The following is a 15,656-nucleotide window of genomic DNA, read 5'->3' on the forward strand; positions in this document are numbered from 1 at the left end:
ATGGACACTGAACATTGAAGCTCGGGGATAGGGATGAGGACACTGAACATTGAAGCTTGGGGATAGGGATGAGGACACTGAACATTGAAGCTCGGGGATAGGGATGAGGACACTGAACATTGAAGCAGGGGGATAGGGATGAGGACACTGAACATTGAAGCATGGGGATAGGGATGAGGACACTGAACATTGAAGCTCGGGGATAAGGATGAGGACACTGAACATTGAAGCAGGAGGATAGGGATGAGGACACTGAACATTGAAGCAGGGGGATAGGGATGAGGACACTGAACATTGAAGCTCAGGGATAAGGATGAGGACACTGAACATTGAAGCACAGGGATAAGGATGAGGACACTGAACATTTAAAGCTTGCGGATAGGGATGAGGACACTGAACATTGAAGCACAGGGATAAGGATGAGGACACTGAACATTGAAGCTTGCGGATCGGGATGAGGACACTGAACATTGAAGCATGGGGATAGGGATGAGGACACTGAACATTGAAGCACAGGGATAAGGATGAGGACACTGAACATTGAAGCTTGCGGATCGGGATGAGGACACTGAACATTGAAGCATGGGGATAGGGATGAGGACACTGAACATTGAAGCACAGGGATAAGGATGAGGACACTGAACATTGAAGCTCGCGGATAGGGATGAGGACACTGAACATTGAAGCATGGGGATAGGGATGAGGACACTGAACATTGAAGCACAGGGATAAGGATGAGGACACTGAACATTGAAGCTCGCGGATAGGGATGAGGACACTGAACATTGAAGCATGGGGATAGGGATGAGGACACTGAACATTGAAGCACAGGGATAAGGATGAGGACACTGAACATTGAAGCTCGCGGATAGGGATGAGGACACTGAACATTGAAGCATGGGGATAGGGATGAGGACACTGAACATTGAAGCACAGGGATAAGGATGAGGACACTGAACATTGAAGCTCGCGGATAGGGATGAGGACACTGAACATTGAAGCACGGGGATAAGGATGGACACTGAACATTGAAGCTCGGGGATAAGGATGAGGACACTGAACATTGAAGCACGGGGATAAGGATGGACACTGAACATTGAAGCATGGGGATAGGGATGAGGACACTGAACATTGAAGCACAGGGATAAGGATGAGGACACTGAACATTGAAGCTTGCGGATCGGGATGAGGACACTGAACATTGAAGCATGGGGATAGGGATGAGGACACTGAACATTGAAGCACAGGGATAAGGATGAGGACACTGAACATTGAAGCTCGCGGATAGGGATGAGGACACTGAACATTGAAGCATGGGGATAGGGATGAGGACACTGAACATTGAAGCACAGGGATAAGGATGAGGACACTGAACATTGAAGCTCGCGGATAGGGATGAGGACACTGAACATTGAAGCATGGGGATAGGGATGAGGACACTGAACATTGAAGCACAGGGATAAGGATGAGGACACTGAACATTGAAGCTCGCGGATAGGGATGAGGACACTGAACATTGAAGCACGGGGATAAGGATGGACACTGAACATTGAAGCTCGGGGATAAGGATGAGGACACTGAACATTGAAGCACGGGGATAAGGATGGACACTGAACATTGAAGCATGGGGATAGGGATGAGGACACTGTACATTGAAGCATGTAGCTCAGGATAGGCACTACAAGTCCCAGCAATGCAAAACCTACTAGGTAACAAGGGAAGTATTAGTGTTGTAACGAACGGCCCAGTGTTTGTGTTGTGTGTAACTTCACTTCCGTAACATTATGTGATGGTTTCGCTGAACTGTATTGCCGAAACTATGTTGGAACGCACGGCGCAAGTGTTTGGAACGCATCGCGCATGCGCAGTACGCAACAACGTGGCCGTGTTTGTGTTGTGTGTAACATCACTTCCGTAACATTATGTGATGGTTTCGCTGAACTGTATTGCCGAAACTATGTTGGAACGCACGGCGCGAGCGTTTGGAGCGCATCGCGCATGCGCAGTACGCAACAACGTCACTTCCGCACCATCCTGTGATAGGCATCAAACTGTGACACTACACTGGGTGAGTCAGGAAGAAGTAGTGGGGAGATGTTGCTGGAAGTGGCAGCTGACGAGAGGTAATAAGTTCTTATTTTCTATTTACACCCAGTAACCCCCCGTCATGTCCTTCCTCTTCCTCCATAGTCACTGTGATGTCTTTTATCTCCAGCAGATGATGATACACACATATATAGTGTGGAAACCTAGATTAACCCCTTCAGAGTCAGAACATTTTCCCACTTATGGGGTCGGAACATTCTCCTCATTTTGGAGATAAATTCTAGTAATATGGTCCTCTAAACAAACAGCACTGACAATAAATAAACAAGACAATGACCATCCTGACCATACATGACCTACAAAGGGCAATTATTACACTACACAGGCAGCCAATGGGATATCATTACAATATGCAGCCAACATAATGATGGAGTGCAGGGGTCAGGAGTATGGAGCATAGAGCCCCTTACATTGCTGGTCAGGAGGAAGAAAACATCCCCCAGCCTGCCATGAAGAAAATGTTCCATCATTGGTGTCAGAGGAAGGAAAATACTGAGGGGCCTATAAAGAGGTAGTGGGACTAAAGGAAACTAGGGGCCTCTACTTTATCTGAAGGACTTTGAGACCCCTGAGGAGGAAGTGTAGCTGAAGGACTTTGGGGGCCTCCGAGGAAGTAATAGGACCGATGCTGCATCCATCTAGGTAAGTATAAATCCGAAAAAAAAATACTTCTCCTTTTAAAGAACTTCTGCCAGCAAGTGAAGGAAGCCTTCACCTCACCATTTCACCGTTCTAGAAATATATTGCAGGATACAAAATAGACCAAGAGAGGACCCCCGCTGTCCTCCTACCAGCACTGAAATAAAAAAACACACATCAGTAATGCGCACTACTAGGTCCAGCTCAATAGACAGCAGTCTATGGTAACAGCATGATGTTCATTCCAACATACAGGGGTCCTGCAGCTTGCCAGATAAAGATGCAGGAAGATCCTAAAGAAATGGCAGCACAAGATCCTCATTAGAATGATGAAGTAATTTATTCCATAAAAACAAATAGTACACTTACATGTTAAAATCTTGATAATCAGCATAGATGGCAGATGGGCTGCTAATGGAGAACAAACTTGACTCCTCCCCCACAGTTCTGTACTCCACCAGCAGCATCCTCCTGCTATTCAATCCATTCCCTTCTCTTACTGCAGAGAGTGACATCACTCCTGTCAGTCAGCAGGCTGCCGGAGATTGGAGCCTTGAAGCTGGAATTCTGGCAATTATTCTGATTATCCGGCAACTTTGGGCAAAAGTCAGCAAGTTCCCCTTCCTGGACATCATGATGATCCTACATTGACCTCACAGCACTGCCTCACAGCAAACAAGTCAAAGGAAGGATCATATTAATCATTCCTTGTCTGCAGATCTAAAACTCACCGAATCCAGTTCAGAAACCAAACAAACCCAACAGAGAACAGAGAATTTATGATCCGGCAGGCCAAGAGGGTCCCGGACCTAAGAAAATTAGCAGACACTAAACAGTCCAAACTAAATGTGTTCCCATGGGGGGCAGTAGAATGTTAAACGTACAGCAACCCTCCTATTACCCCCCTCACATCCACATCCTATTATTGTTTGACGAATACCATCCAAATAATTCTTACATAATTTCCCAAAGTTATAAGTCTACAAGGAGACCTGTATAGACCAAATGACGGCACCAATGAGGATGGAGGAGGATTGGAGTCACATAACTGAGAAGATACTAAACCTCACCCTGGAGATCATCTACCTGCTGACCGGAGAGGTGAGGAGGATTCTGGGAGGTCACATGACATCACTCTTATCTCTATTAATAAAACACAGACCTGACCGGAGAGGTGAGGAGGATTCTGGGATTCTAACATGATATTCCTATTGGTTCCCCAATACAGAGATTTCCTCTTGTGAAGTCAGGGGATCATATGACCATCACAGTGCCTCCATGTGACTCCCTAAAACCTGAGAGACACAACATGGAGAAGATTCTTGTAGTCACCAAGAAGATGATGGAGCTGCTGACAGGAGAGGTGAGGAGGATTCTGGGAATTCTGGGACATTATCTAGTAACAGGCAAGGGATGTGTCTGGATGGTGACTGTATCATTGTGTGTGTCAGGTTCCTATAAGGTGTCAGGATGTCACTGTCTATTTCTCCATGGAGGAGTGGGAGTATTTAGAAGGACACAAGGATCTCTACAAGGACGTCATGATGGACAATCAGCCGCCCCTCACATCACCGGGTAAGAGGAGACTTTATTGTAAAGGAGAGAGCAGTACGGAGGGTTCACCTAGATCCCCCATCATCTGATAAACACATAGAAACAATGTATTCAGTCAGTGTGTGTGTTTCCTACAGATGGATCCAGTAATGGGAACCCACCAGAGAGATGTCCCCGTCCTCTGTATTCCCGGGATTCCACACAGGAAGGTCACACCATCCCCCACCATCATCAGGTAGATGAGGAACAATCACTGATAGTATCATTAGGATCTGTACATTATCTGCATTGTTACCATTGATGTCATTTTTATTATATATTCAGAGTGGAAACCTGAGAGATTCTAAAGAAGAGATACAAGAGGAGGATGATGAGGAGTTAGACTATTTAAAAGAACACAAAGATCTGTACCAGGACACCATGGTGGAGTCATCCAGCTACAGAAACCCACCAGAGAGATGTCCCCGTCCTCTGTATTCCTGGGATTCCACACAGGAAGGTCACACCGTCCCCCACCATCATCAGGTAGATGAGGAAAAATCACTAATAGTTTTGATTTATACACAGCATGTTTGTTACAATGAATGTTTTATTATATATTCAGAGTGGAAACCTCGGGGATGATAATATTGATGTTAAAGAAGAGTATAAAGAGGAGGATGAGGAGTATGGAGTGATGGAGGAGTTTTCAGGACACAAGGATATGATGGAGCCGCCTAATACCAGGAACCCACCAGAGAGATGTCCCCGTCCTCTGTATTCCCGGGATTCCACACAGGAAGATCACACCATCCCCCACTGTTACCTCAAGGTTAGTGGGACGGAGCTTATAAAACACAGACCCATGGAGACAATGTGTGGATTTTGTATGTGATGTCACAATAATAAAGATTATAATTTACAGATGATATTCTCTCTCATCACACCATCCCTCACTATTGCAAGGTTGGTGGTATGGAGCATCTACAAATGAATTTATGGGGGCAAAGTGTGGGTTTTTTATGTAACGTCACAATAAAAATCTTATATTTTACAGATGATATTCTCTCTCTTTTTCTTGGTTTAGAGTGGAGATCCAATCGATATAGAATTTGAGGTGAAATCAGAAGAAGAAGAGAGGTATGTGAGGGATGATCAGCAGTCTATGGAGGAGGATGGAATAACGGGGACATTTATAGAGGAGGACACTCCTACAGAGATCAGCACAGGTGGGTCATTAACACTAAATACATTCCTCCACCCATACTGATCACTGATTGGTCCAGAGTAGGGCGGGGACTGGGTGATATCAGCCTGTAACCCCCTGGTCACTTTCCTGAGCTGTGTTCCCCGTCCTGTATTCCTGGATTTCTCTCGGATAATCTTCCTTCTCTGTGCTGCAGACACAAGTGTTGTATCTAGACTGGATTTATGGAGATTCTGGGGATCAGCTGGCAGCAAAATGTTCATTTTCACCATATGCATTACTAGACCTAGGCACCTGGGGTATGTGCTTTGTGTCTTATTGCAAGATCTTTGACAGAACAATCCCCCCAGGACTACTTGTTCTGTTGTCTGCTGGCTGTACCGGGTGGAGGGATATGTCTGTATAGTCTCAGACCCAAGTCACTGAGTGCAGTCTCAGGAGATGGGAGGCAGCGGTGTGGGACCTCTGCAACTTGTCTCATGTAAACATTTAAGCTTCCACTGAATACCAATATTATCAGTCCTGACCCTTACACTGTATAATTAATATTGTACATTACATACTCCTGACTCCTGCACTGTGTTGTACATTACATACTCCTGACCCCTGCATTATATACTCTATGTTGTACCTTACATTTACATTTTAACAAAACAGAATTTTCCTTTATTGAAGCAAAAAGGCATGGTACAAATTAGAGTATGGACTGAATCAAAGAACATAGTACAGGTGGACAGTTTTGGCAGGTTCAAAGTACACATAAAGTAAACAACAACACATAATATTATAGGTAAAAACCAAAAGAAGGACACTATGCCTCACTAAGCTTTAGACAGGGCAATAGAAAGGTAGTGCAGCCACCACAGTGCCGAAGGCAGGATTCGGGGAGGAAACCTCCTCCTAAGCTGTCCATGGCTGCCATACCTTATCAAACTTCTTGAGGCAGTTCCTATTGATGTAGGTCAATTCACATAGTGGCAGAACAGCATTTATTGATTTTTCCCACAAAGCCACAGAGGGATGGGAACGGGGCATTCCATCTTAAAACAACTTCCCGCTTGGCATGTAAGAAAAGATACACTATCCAAATAAGGTAATCTTTTATTTGATGAGTAGACAATTACAAATTAGTAACATTGGCATCATCGGTACATAATGAAGGGTTTGTAACATAAATCTCTAGGTAAGCATCACATTCGTCAAGCGTGGTACATTCGGGTTCGTATTTCTTATCAAGTTACATTATCCATACACAGTGAATGATCATATGATCTGGGGGGAGCCAGGCACTAGGTATCAGTTTTTAGGGGGGGACTTCTACCCATTGATATTGAATGTTCTTCATTGGTAGGGTCAATCGGGGATTTCATTGCATGTGGCTGCATTCCCCAGCCATGAATGCCATATCTTCCCGTATTTGACTGGGTGTCCCCTGTGAGCATAGATCTGCTTTTTATATGGTAAGACATTGTTGACTGCTGTTATCCATTCCTGGATTGTTGTAGGCGAGGCCCTCAACCATTTCCTCGCTATGAGCAGCCTAGCTATGAATAATGATTCCTGCAAGAATATTTTATGAAACTTATCCGAGTCTGGGTCCGGGAGTATATCCAGTAAACATTGTTTAGGGCATAGGGTTAAAGGGGACCCCATCTCCTCATGAATAAACTTGACAATGTGAGACCAGTAGTTGTGTATTAGTGGGCATGACCATAGAAGGGGAAAAAAGGTGCTGGAGGGGCTGTCACATCTGGGGCACAGTGAGTTGTGGTCAGGTCTGTACTTGGCCAGTCGGAGGGGAGTCAGGTAAGATCTGTGCATGATAAGTAGTTGCGTAAGGCGGTCAGAAAGTCTGGTACTGAGTCTGACCTTTCTACTGGCGTCTAGGGCGTCCTCCCATTCATCGTCCTCCAGCTCCCCCACATCTCCAGCCCATCTCTCCTTCAGTTTATATGCTAGGATCACCGCCGGGGGTCGGAGGAGAGAGTTGTAAAAAATAGAGCTAAGTTTTAGGGAGTACTGTCCCGTTATTATGCTTAGGATGTCCATTTGCTCTAGATTAGGGGAACTGTTATAAAATTGGGTCTGAAGGGCATGGCGGAGCTGGAAGTAGCGAAAATGCATAGAGTTGGGCAGGTCAAATTCCTCCTTTAATTGTTAGAATGATTTTAGGATGGTTCCATGGTAAACATCAGATAGTATTGTCACCCCCCCCATCAAGCCAAAGGGCATGGGAAAAGATACACTATCAATAGTTTAGTACTGCGAGGCCTCTGCTCACTGTCCTGGATTCCTAACAGAGCCAATTCCAGGGAGACCGAGAGAGTCAGCTGGAAGCAGGGCTTTTTTTCAGCTGGAACTTGGCGGAACTCAGTTCCACTACCTCTGGCTCAGGCCCTCTGCTCCCTGCTCACCATTATTACTTGTAAACACAGAAGTCCGGCTTCTGTGTTTACCAGTGAAAGCGTGTCTCCAACAGATCTGCAGAGTGCAGGATGGGATCAAGAGAGGTGCAAGTGCCCAGGGTTCACTGTGGATGCTGACACCCCCACTAGATGATCTGCAAGCAACGGAGGAGGTGCCACCTACAGAATGTGGGGAGTTACTAGAGCCAGCTGAAATAAGACGTGTGGAAGATGGTGGAGCTTTTTAGAAGAAGGGGAAGTTGCATGCAGAGGTCAGTACTGAAGAGGGGTAAAAGTGAGATGTGGATGGGAGATGCAGAGGTGAGCAGATGTGGAAGAAGGCTGAACTTGGCACTCTGTGTGCAGCGCATCCCTGAGCTTGGCTCTCTGTGTGTAGCGCATTCCTGAGCTCGGCACTCTATGTGTAGCGCACCCCTGAACTTGGCACTATGTATGTAAAGCACCCCCAAACTCTGCAAGTTTTGCGCTCCTGAACTCTGCACTCTGTGGGAAGCCCCCCCCCCCCCCCGCAACTCTGCACGCTTACACTGTACGTAATGCACTTCTGGTATTTAATGCCCCTTTAAGGCCCTCGCACTGTTAGTGGTGACATTTTACCACACCTACTATTTGATGCAGTTTAGAGGGGGTGTGTGTGTGGGGGGGGGGGGGGGGGGTTGGGTGGTTGTGGTTGAGTTCCTGCACCTATTTTCTAAGAAAAAAAGCCCTGGCTGGAAGCGACAATTGATGAGATCCACTACCTCCTCCCAATACCGAACAATCCTCGGGCAGCTCCAGGACATATGAATATACATCTCTACACTGTTCCCACATCTAGGGTAGTCCTGTAATCTCTGAGAGTAAACTCTGTGTAGTCTTTGGGGTGTATGATAGACTCTGTGTAAGAATTTGACCTGTATCAACTTTTCCTTTGATGAATTCAATAATCTAGTGCTATCTTCTAAACACTCTTCCCAATCTTCCCTGTCCAAGTCCGGAAGGTCAGTTTTGTCCACTTATCTAAAAGCCTATGCATTTTGGGAGATTCAACTCTCAGCAAAGCCAAGGGGAGTGCGGATAATGGCTTTGACAACTGTTCTTGAGCTAACAACTCCTCAATAGGATGCATACCTAGACTTGAGGAGGCCAAGAACTGGGCACGAGCTGCATGGCGTAGTTGTAGGTACCGGAAATACATTCACCCTGGTAGATGATATTTGGCTTTAAGGGCAGTGAAGCAAAGCTCCCGCCAAGAACACATTTCCAAGTAGTTTAACTCCATATCAGACCCAAACCTGGGGGTCAGGCAAAGATCGAAAGTGTAGGAGATTAGGATTTCCCGCCAGAGTGGGCAAAGGGGACCACCTATTGGGACTCAGAAACCTCCATCTAGCCGCAGCCCAAACTCTGAGTGTCATTCTACTGGGGCATGGAAGATCAGTGTATGCCCGAGGACCCCTGTAGATTAAGTTGCCCAGTTACCGAAGTGAGCCCAAAATGTCCACCTCGAGACACACCTCTGCATTGGACCGAGAGAGCTCAGACCACCACTGGACTGTCACCAAAATGGCAGCCCAATAGTAGGTCAGGTAGTCCGGCAAAGCTAATACTCCGCAGCAAACAGGAAGAACCAGAGCCAATGTAGCTAGTCTAGGAGTAGCACCCTCCCAATAAATGCAGCAATACATCTATCACCTTCTGCGAAAAAGGAAGGAGTTGGGCAACAGCAGAATGTTGTACATTACATACTTCTGACCACTGCACTATATATTCTATATTGTACATTACATACTCCTGACCCCGTCACTATATACTCTATGTTGTACTTTACATTATTCTGATACTATATAGTCCTATCTGTTTTATCTTATACAATACATTTTACATTACATAGTCCTGACTTCTGCTCTCTCCCCTCTACCCACTGCTATATATATATACACATAATATGTATTCTCTTTTGTTACACCCATTTCCTAACAGCTGGACATTTTATATCTGATGATTTGATTGGAGCCCAGACTTTTACATGTTGATAATAATGTGATAACATCCTCCAACTTTGGGATAAGGAATAAGGAAGTGCAGGACTTCTTGTGTTGGGAAGATGACAATGAGTGATAGAGGGGGAGGGGACACTCGTCCTATAATCCCCTCATCACTGTCACTCCTATAAAAGACAGTTCTCGTTGTTTCCTCGCTCTCTGACTAAGGTCCATGAATAAAGAAATGATCTGGTAGGAGATCAGAGGACCCATTTACTAGTTACCTTGAAGGGGGAATTGTAAGATCCTCAGAGACAAAGCTGCCTGATGTGGGCGGAGTCCTGGTTTAGGGGAACCAATCAGCTCATGTCTAGTAATCTTTGTATTTCTATTTTAGTAGATGGACGGGAGATGAGGAAAACCTCAGAGGATTGTCTCACTTTGTCTCCAGACTGTAAAGTAGAAGATGAGGACATCACACAGTATAGTCCAGGAGAAAACCCGACTACCTCAAATCTCCATCCGGCACCACACAGTGTAGATGGACCATCGTATTCCTCTTATCCTGAGGAACCTCAGACTGTGAGGGACGGTGCCGTCCTTCCAACGGAGAAGAGGTTTTCCTGTTCTGAATGTGGCAAGTGTTTCTGTTTTAAATCCCAACTCAATGTGCATATAAGATCTCACACGGGAGAGAAGCCGTATTCCTGTTCTGAGTGCGGGAATTTTTTTTCAATGAAGTCCAGTCTTTCCAAACATCAGAGATCTCACACAGGAGAGAAGCCATATTTCTGTGTTGAGTGTGGAAAATGCTTTTCGCAGAAGGCCAGTCTTTCCACACATCAGAGATCTCACACGGGGGAGAAGCCGTGTTCCTGTCCTGAGTGCGGGAAATGTTTTCCAGACAAGTTCATTCTTTCCAAACATCAGAGATCTCACACGGGGGAGAAGCCGTGTTCCTGTCCTGAGTGCGGGAAATGTTTTCCAGACAAGTTCATTCTTTCCAAACATCAGAGATCTCACACGGGGGAGAAGCCGTATTCCTGTCCTGAGTGCGGGAAATGTTTTTCAGTGAAGTCCAATCTTAACACACATCAGAGATCTCACACGGGGGAGAAGCCGTATTCCTGTCCTGAGTGTGGGAAATGTTTTTCAGTGAAGTACCATCTTTACACGCATCAGAGATCTCACACAGGGGAGAAGCCGTATTCCTGTCCTGAGTGCGGGAAATGTTTTTCAGTGAAGTACCATCTTTATACACATCAGAGATCTCACACGGGGGAGAAGCCACGTTCCTGTCCTGAATGAGAGAATTGTTCCTCACTGAAGTCCTGCCTTCCTTTACATCAGGGACCCCACACAACCCTCGAGGTGTATTAGTGCCTTGAGTGTGGGAAATGTCTTCTATATGAATGTTGCTGGACATCACAGCTCTCAGGTGGGGAAGAAGCACACCCTGATATACACCTCAGATATACTCCATGGCTGATCTTCATCATGTAAGAAACAGCTCATAAGGAGATCAAAGATCATCAAAGACATGGATGAAGTGTTGTACCGTGTCATTGCCTTTCATTGGCTGAGTACATTTTGTGGTGTAAGATTTCACAAACACTTTGAGGTTTATTTAAAAAAATAAAAAGTTAAACAAATGTGACCAGCATTCACCCAGCTGAAGGCTCCTGGGGAGACCAGATACTGTATAGCGAAGGCAGGGTCCTGGAGAGACCAGATATAATGAATGCAGACTCCTGGGGAGACAAGATATAGTGACTGCAGTCACCTTGGGAGACCAGATATAGTGAATGCAGGCTCATGGGGAGACCATATATAGTGACCGCAGGCTCCTGGGGAGTTCAGATATAGTGAATTCAGGCTCCTGGAGAGACCAGATATAGTGAATGCAGGCTCCTGGGAAGAGCAGATTTAGTGACTGCAGGCTCCTGGGGGACCAGATATAGTGACTGCAGGGTCCTGGGGAAAGCAGATATAGTGCCTGCAGACTCCTGGTGAGACCAGATATATTGACTTCAGGCTCCTTGGGAGACTGGATATAGTCAATGCAGGCTCCTGGGGAGACCAGATATATAGTAAATGCAGGCTCCTGGGCAGACCAGATATAGTGACTGCAGGCACCTGGGGAGACCAGATATAGTGACTGCAGGGTCCTGGGGAGCCAAGATTTAGTGACTGCAGAGTCCTGGGGATAGCAGATATAGTTAATGCAGGCCCCTTGGCTGACCAGACATAGTGGCTGCAGGCTCCTGGGGAGACCAGCTATGGTGTCTGCAGGCTCCAGGGGAGACCAGATATAGTGACTGCAGGGTCCTGGGGAGCCAAGATTTAGTGACTGCAGAGTCCTGGGGATAGCAGATATAGTTAATGCAGGCCCCTTGGCTGACCAGACATAGTGGCTGCAGGCTCCTGGGTAGAGCAGATATAGTAAATACAGGCTCCTGGGGAGATGAGATATCGTGAATGCAGGCTCCTGGGCAGACTAGATATAGTGACTGCAGGATCCTGGGGAAAGAAGATATAGTGAATGCAGGGTCCTGGGGAGACCAGATATAGTGACTGCAGGGCCCTAGGTAGACCAGATATAGTGATTGCAGGGTCCTGGGTAGACCAGATATAGTGACTGCAGGCTCCTGAGGATAGCAGATATAGTGATTGCAGGGTCCTGGGGAGACCAGATATCGTGACTGCATGGTCCTGGGGATAGCAGATATAGTGAATGCAGGGTCCTGGGGTGACCAGATATAGTGACTGCAGGGTCCTGGGTAGACCAGATATAGTGATTGCAGGGTCCTGGGTAGACCAGATATAGTGATTGCAGGGTCCTGGGGATAGCAGATATAGTGAATGAAGGGTCCTGGGGATAGCAGATATAGTGACTGCAGGGTCCTGGGTAGACCAGATATAGTGATTGCAGGGTCCTGTGGAGACCAGATATAGTGAATGCAGGCTCCAAGGGAGACCAGATATAGTGAATTCAGATTCTTGGGGAGACCAGACATAGTGACTGCAGGGTCCTGGGGAGACCAGATATAGTGACTGCAGGGTCCTGGTTATAGCAGATATAGTTCATGCAGGCCCTTTGGCTGACCATACATAGTGGCTGCAGGCTCCTGGGGAGAGCAGATATAGTGAATGCAGGCTCCTGGGCAGACCAGATATAGTGACTACAGTGTCCTGGGGAGACCAGATATAGTGACTGCAGAGTCCTGGAGATAGCAGATGTAGTGAATGCAGAGTCCTGGGTTCAGTAACACTTTTTACAAACACCTACAGTATGTGCAATTGGAACATTCCATATACAGTGTATCAATATTACATACTAAAACTTCTAGCTTCTGATTCTATTTTTAACAATACAAAATAAAACCTCTAAAGAAAGTTTCTTGATCATACATCACGGGACACAGGAGCTTCATTACATAGTGGGTTATATAGGCACCTCTGGTGATTGGACACTGGTTGACCCTAATTAAGGAGAATTCCTCCCCTATATAACCCCTCCCATCCGGGAGGCACCTCAGTTTTTTCGCCAGTGTCTGGTCGATGGTCACGTAAAACTTAGCTCTATGCGGGTCCCGGCGAGGGCCGAAGGGCTACAACAAACCGGATCCATACCTCGGGCCGATATTTGACTCCCAAGATGGTATGGTACCCGGGCCTCGTTTGCCGAAGACACGAGGTTTTGCCTGTAAGTCCTCTCCATTGGAAGACTGGACTCTGGGACAACCAGACTTGGGGTACTGTTGACTCAGGGCGCCCGTAAGTTTCTGGCAGAGTTTTTTACAAGGCCCAGGTAGGAGGATCTTTTCGTAAGAACCCCAGATACGCCTGAAGGTTGGCTAACAATACCCGCCGTGATGGGTGAAGGCTGGAATTGGTCTGAACACAGCAATTCCTGCGGCGGGGAACAGGTAGGGGAAGTCATCCTATATATTTAATATATGAATGGATTTCTTCACTGTGAGTAGTTGTATGTCTTACCTGGTTTCCACCACTAGATGGAGTAAGAGCAGCCTGATGCATACTTACATGCCTTTCAATACTAACACGCTCAGTGAAGTGCCTGGTTCTCCAGCTCTCACGTCTCCTTGCAGTCCCTGCCACAATAAAGGTAAAAAAGGGGTCCCACGCAGATCAGGGGGTCCCAGGTCACTCCTTTTGGGTTCTCCTCCTCCCCCCCGGATCCCGCGGTCCTCGTGCACGCGCGCGGGCGCGTGCACGCGCGCCGGGCGCGCTCCCGGCCTATTGGGGAAAGGGGGGGGGGTGTGGTTGCCAGCTGTGCACAATCAGGTGCTCTATGCTGTAATGCAGGCGCCAAAACGGCCGTTTTTAAAAGCCCAGAGCGTCAGGGGACTGTAAGGTGAGGCACAGGAGCTGTGGGCTGTAAGCATCCGTGGGATTGGATCCAGGCAAACCCTAAGACACCTACTCGGCATCATATTGTGCAGTTAAGCTAATATTGATTTATTGTGAGACTTTAAGCACAAATAAGTGATTGCATTTTACATTAGTAACTCTGCTTTGTAGCTCAGTACTATGTCTCCTCGTAAGAGGGTTTCAGGGGCAGGTAACAAAAGCACTGGCAAATCACCGCCTAGGTCCAGGGGTTCCAAGGGTGCATGCAGGTTACCATCCCCCTCTGCAAGAGTGGAGCCTGCATCTCAAGACGAGTCAGTGCCCCTTTCAGGCTTTGCAGCCTCTCCTAATGTCGCAGCCCCGGTCTATGTCACTGAGGACTCCCTTAGGGCTTCATTGGAGAGTTTTGAAGGGAGGATAATGAATTTTATTTCTGCTTCCCTAAAAGATAGCAGAAAAAGGGGTAGATCCCCTCCCTCTGCTGAAATCCCTCTCTCAGACAGTTGCTCTGAAAATGAGGAGAGATCCCTATCTTTAGAAAGGGATCATGAGCAGTCGGATCAGTCAGAGGATGAGGAGCTAGTCCCCTCCTCCCAGGCACTCAGAAAGCAGGTGCAGTATTACACTGAATTGGTGCGTACCACGTTCAGAATGCCGCCTGCTGAAGTCGCTACATCCTCTGTCTCTTCCCTGGGAGTCAGGAAAGCCCCACAGACTGCCTGTTCCTTCCCAATTCATCCTTTAATGGCTGACTTGATGTATGAGGACTGGGGACATCCCGATAAACTGTTTACTCCTCCCAAGAGGTTTTCTATGAATTATCCCGTGGAGGAAAGTTTCACCAAGAAATGGGGGGCCCCATCTGTTGATGCGGCTATCTCTTGTGTGAATAAAAACCTAACTTGTCCTTTGGATAATGCGCAGGTATTTAAGGATCCAGCTGACAAAAGGCTGGAAACCTTGTTAAAAGCCTCCTTTTCCATGGCCGGCGCTGTGGTGCAACCTACAGTCGCAGCCGTAGGATTGTGTCAGTTTCTTAAGGAACAGGTCAAACAAATGTTTGAACTCCTCCCCAGCGAGGAAGTAGTGAAATATGCAGAGATGCCTCACATCTTATGTTTCATAATTGATGCGATTTTGGATTCTGTCCAACAAGCATCCCGTTTGTCCCTTATGTTGGTACACATGCGTAGGGCTCTATGGCTAAAAAATTGGGCCGCTGAGATGTCATGCAAAAAGCATTTGGCTGGGTTCCCATTTAAAGGGGAACGTTTGTTTGGAGAGGAACTAGATAAATTCATCCAAAATATCTCAGGAGGTAAATCTACACTCCTTCCAGTCAAGAAGAGTAAGCGTCCCTCATTCAGGCGTACTCTTTCTCCCGAAGCGTCAAGCTCTAAACAGTGG

General features: G+C 46.7%; 2 protein-coding genes across 4 annotated transcripts in view; one reads left to right on the forward strand and one right to left on the reverse strand.

Moving 5' to 3' along the window:
• The window catches only part of LOC143986889 (uncharacterized), a 211,660-nt gene that overhangs the window by 136,273 nt on the left and 59,731 nt on the right, over positions 1 to 15,656 (reverse strand). The window lies entirely within an intron of this gene.
• On the forward strand, positions 3,716 to 13,148 carry LOC143989603 (uncharacterized). 3 transcript variants are annotated; one of them, XM_077489816.1, is made up of 8 exons: positions 3,716 to 3,846; positions 3,974 to 4,108; positions 4,197 to 4,320; positions 4,437 to 4,534; positions 4,624 to 4,824; positions 4,904 to 5,110; positions 5,366 to 5,507; positions 10,273 to 13,148. In XM_077489816.1, exons 1-8 carry the CDS (start codon positions 3,751 to 3,753, stop codon positions 11,181 to 11,183), a joined length of 1,914 nt encoding a protein of 637 aa, XP_077345942.1. In that variant the 5' UTR covers positions 3,716 to 3,750; the 3' UTR covers positions 11,184 to 13,148. The 3 variants fall into 3 exon arrangements, with proteins under 3 accessions (XP_077345942.1, XP_077345943.1, XP_077345944.1); XM_077489817.1 differs by having other exon boundaries at positions 10,276 to 13,148; XM_077489818.1 differs by lacking the exon at positions 4,624 to 4,824 and having other exon boundaries at positions 10,273 to 11,577.

The sequence above is a fragment of the Lithobates pipiens genome, unplaced genomic scaffold (genome assembly GCF_037356315.1).
Source record: "Lithobates pipiens isolate NorthernLeopardFrog02 unplaced genomic scaffold, aLitPip1_a1.2 Scaffold_18, whole genome shotgun sequence".
NCBI classification, from domain to species: Eukaryota; Metazoa; Chordata; class Amphibia; order Anura; family Ranidae; genus Lithobates; species Lithobates pipiens.

Bases quoted from the DNA above. Each gene is read 5' to 3' on its own strand.
- LOC143989603 (XM_077489816.1), top strand. From the start codon at position 3,751: ATGACGGCACCAATGAGGATGGAGGAGGATTGGAGTCACATAACTGAG. The intron at 4,535-4,623 runs GTAGATGAGGAA...TTATATATTCAG, and splicing joins CCATCCCCCACCATCATCAG to AGTGGAAACCTGAGAGATTC. The intron at 5,508-10,272 runs GTGGGTCATTAA...TTTCTATTTTAG, and splicing joins TCCTACAGAGATCAGCACAG to TAGATGGACGGGAGATGAGG.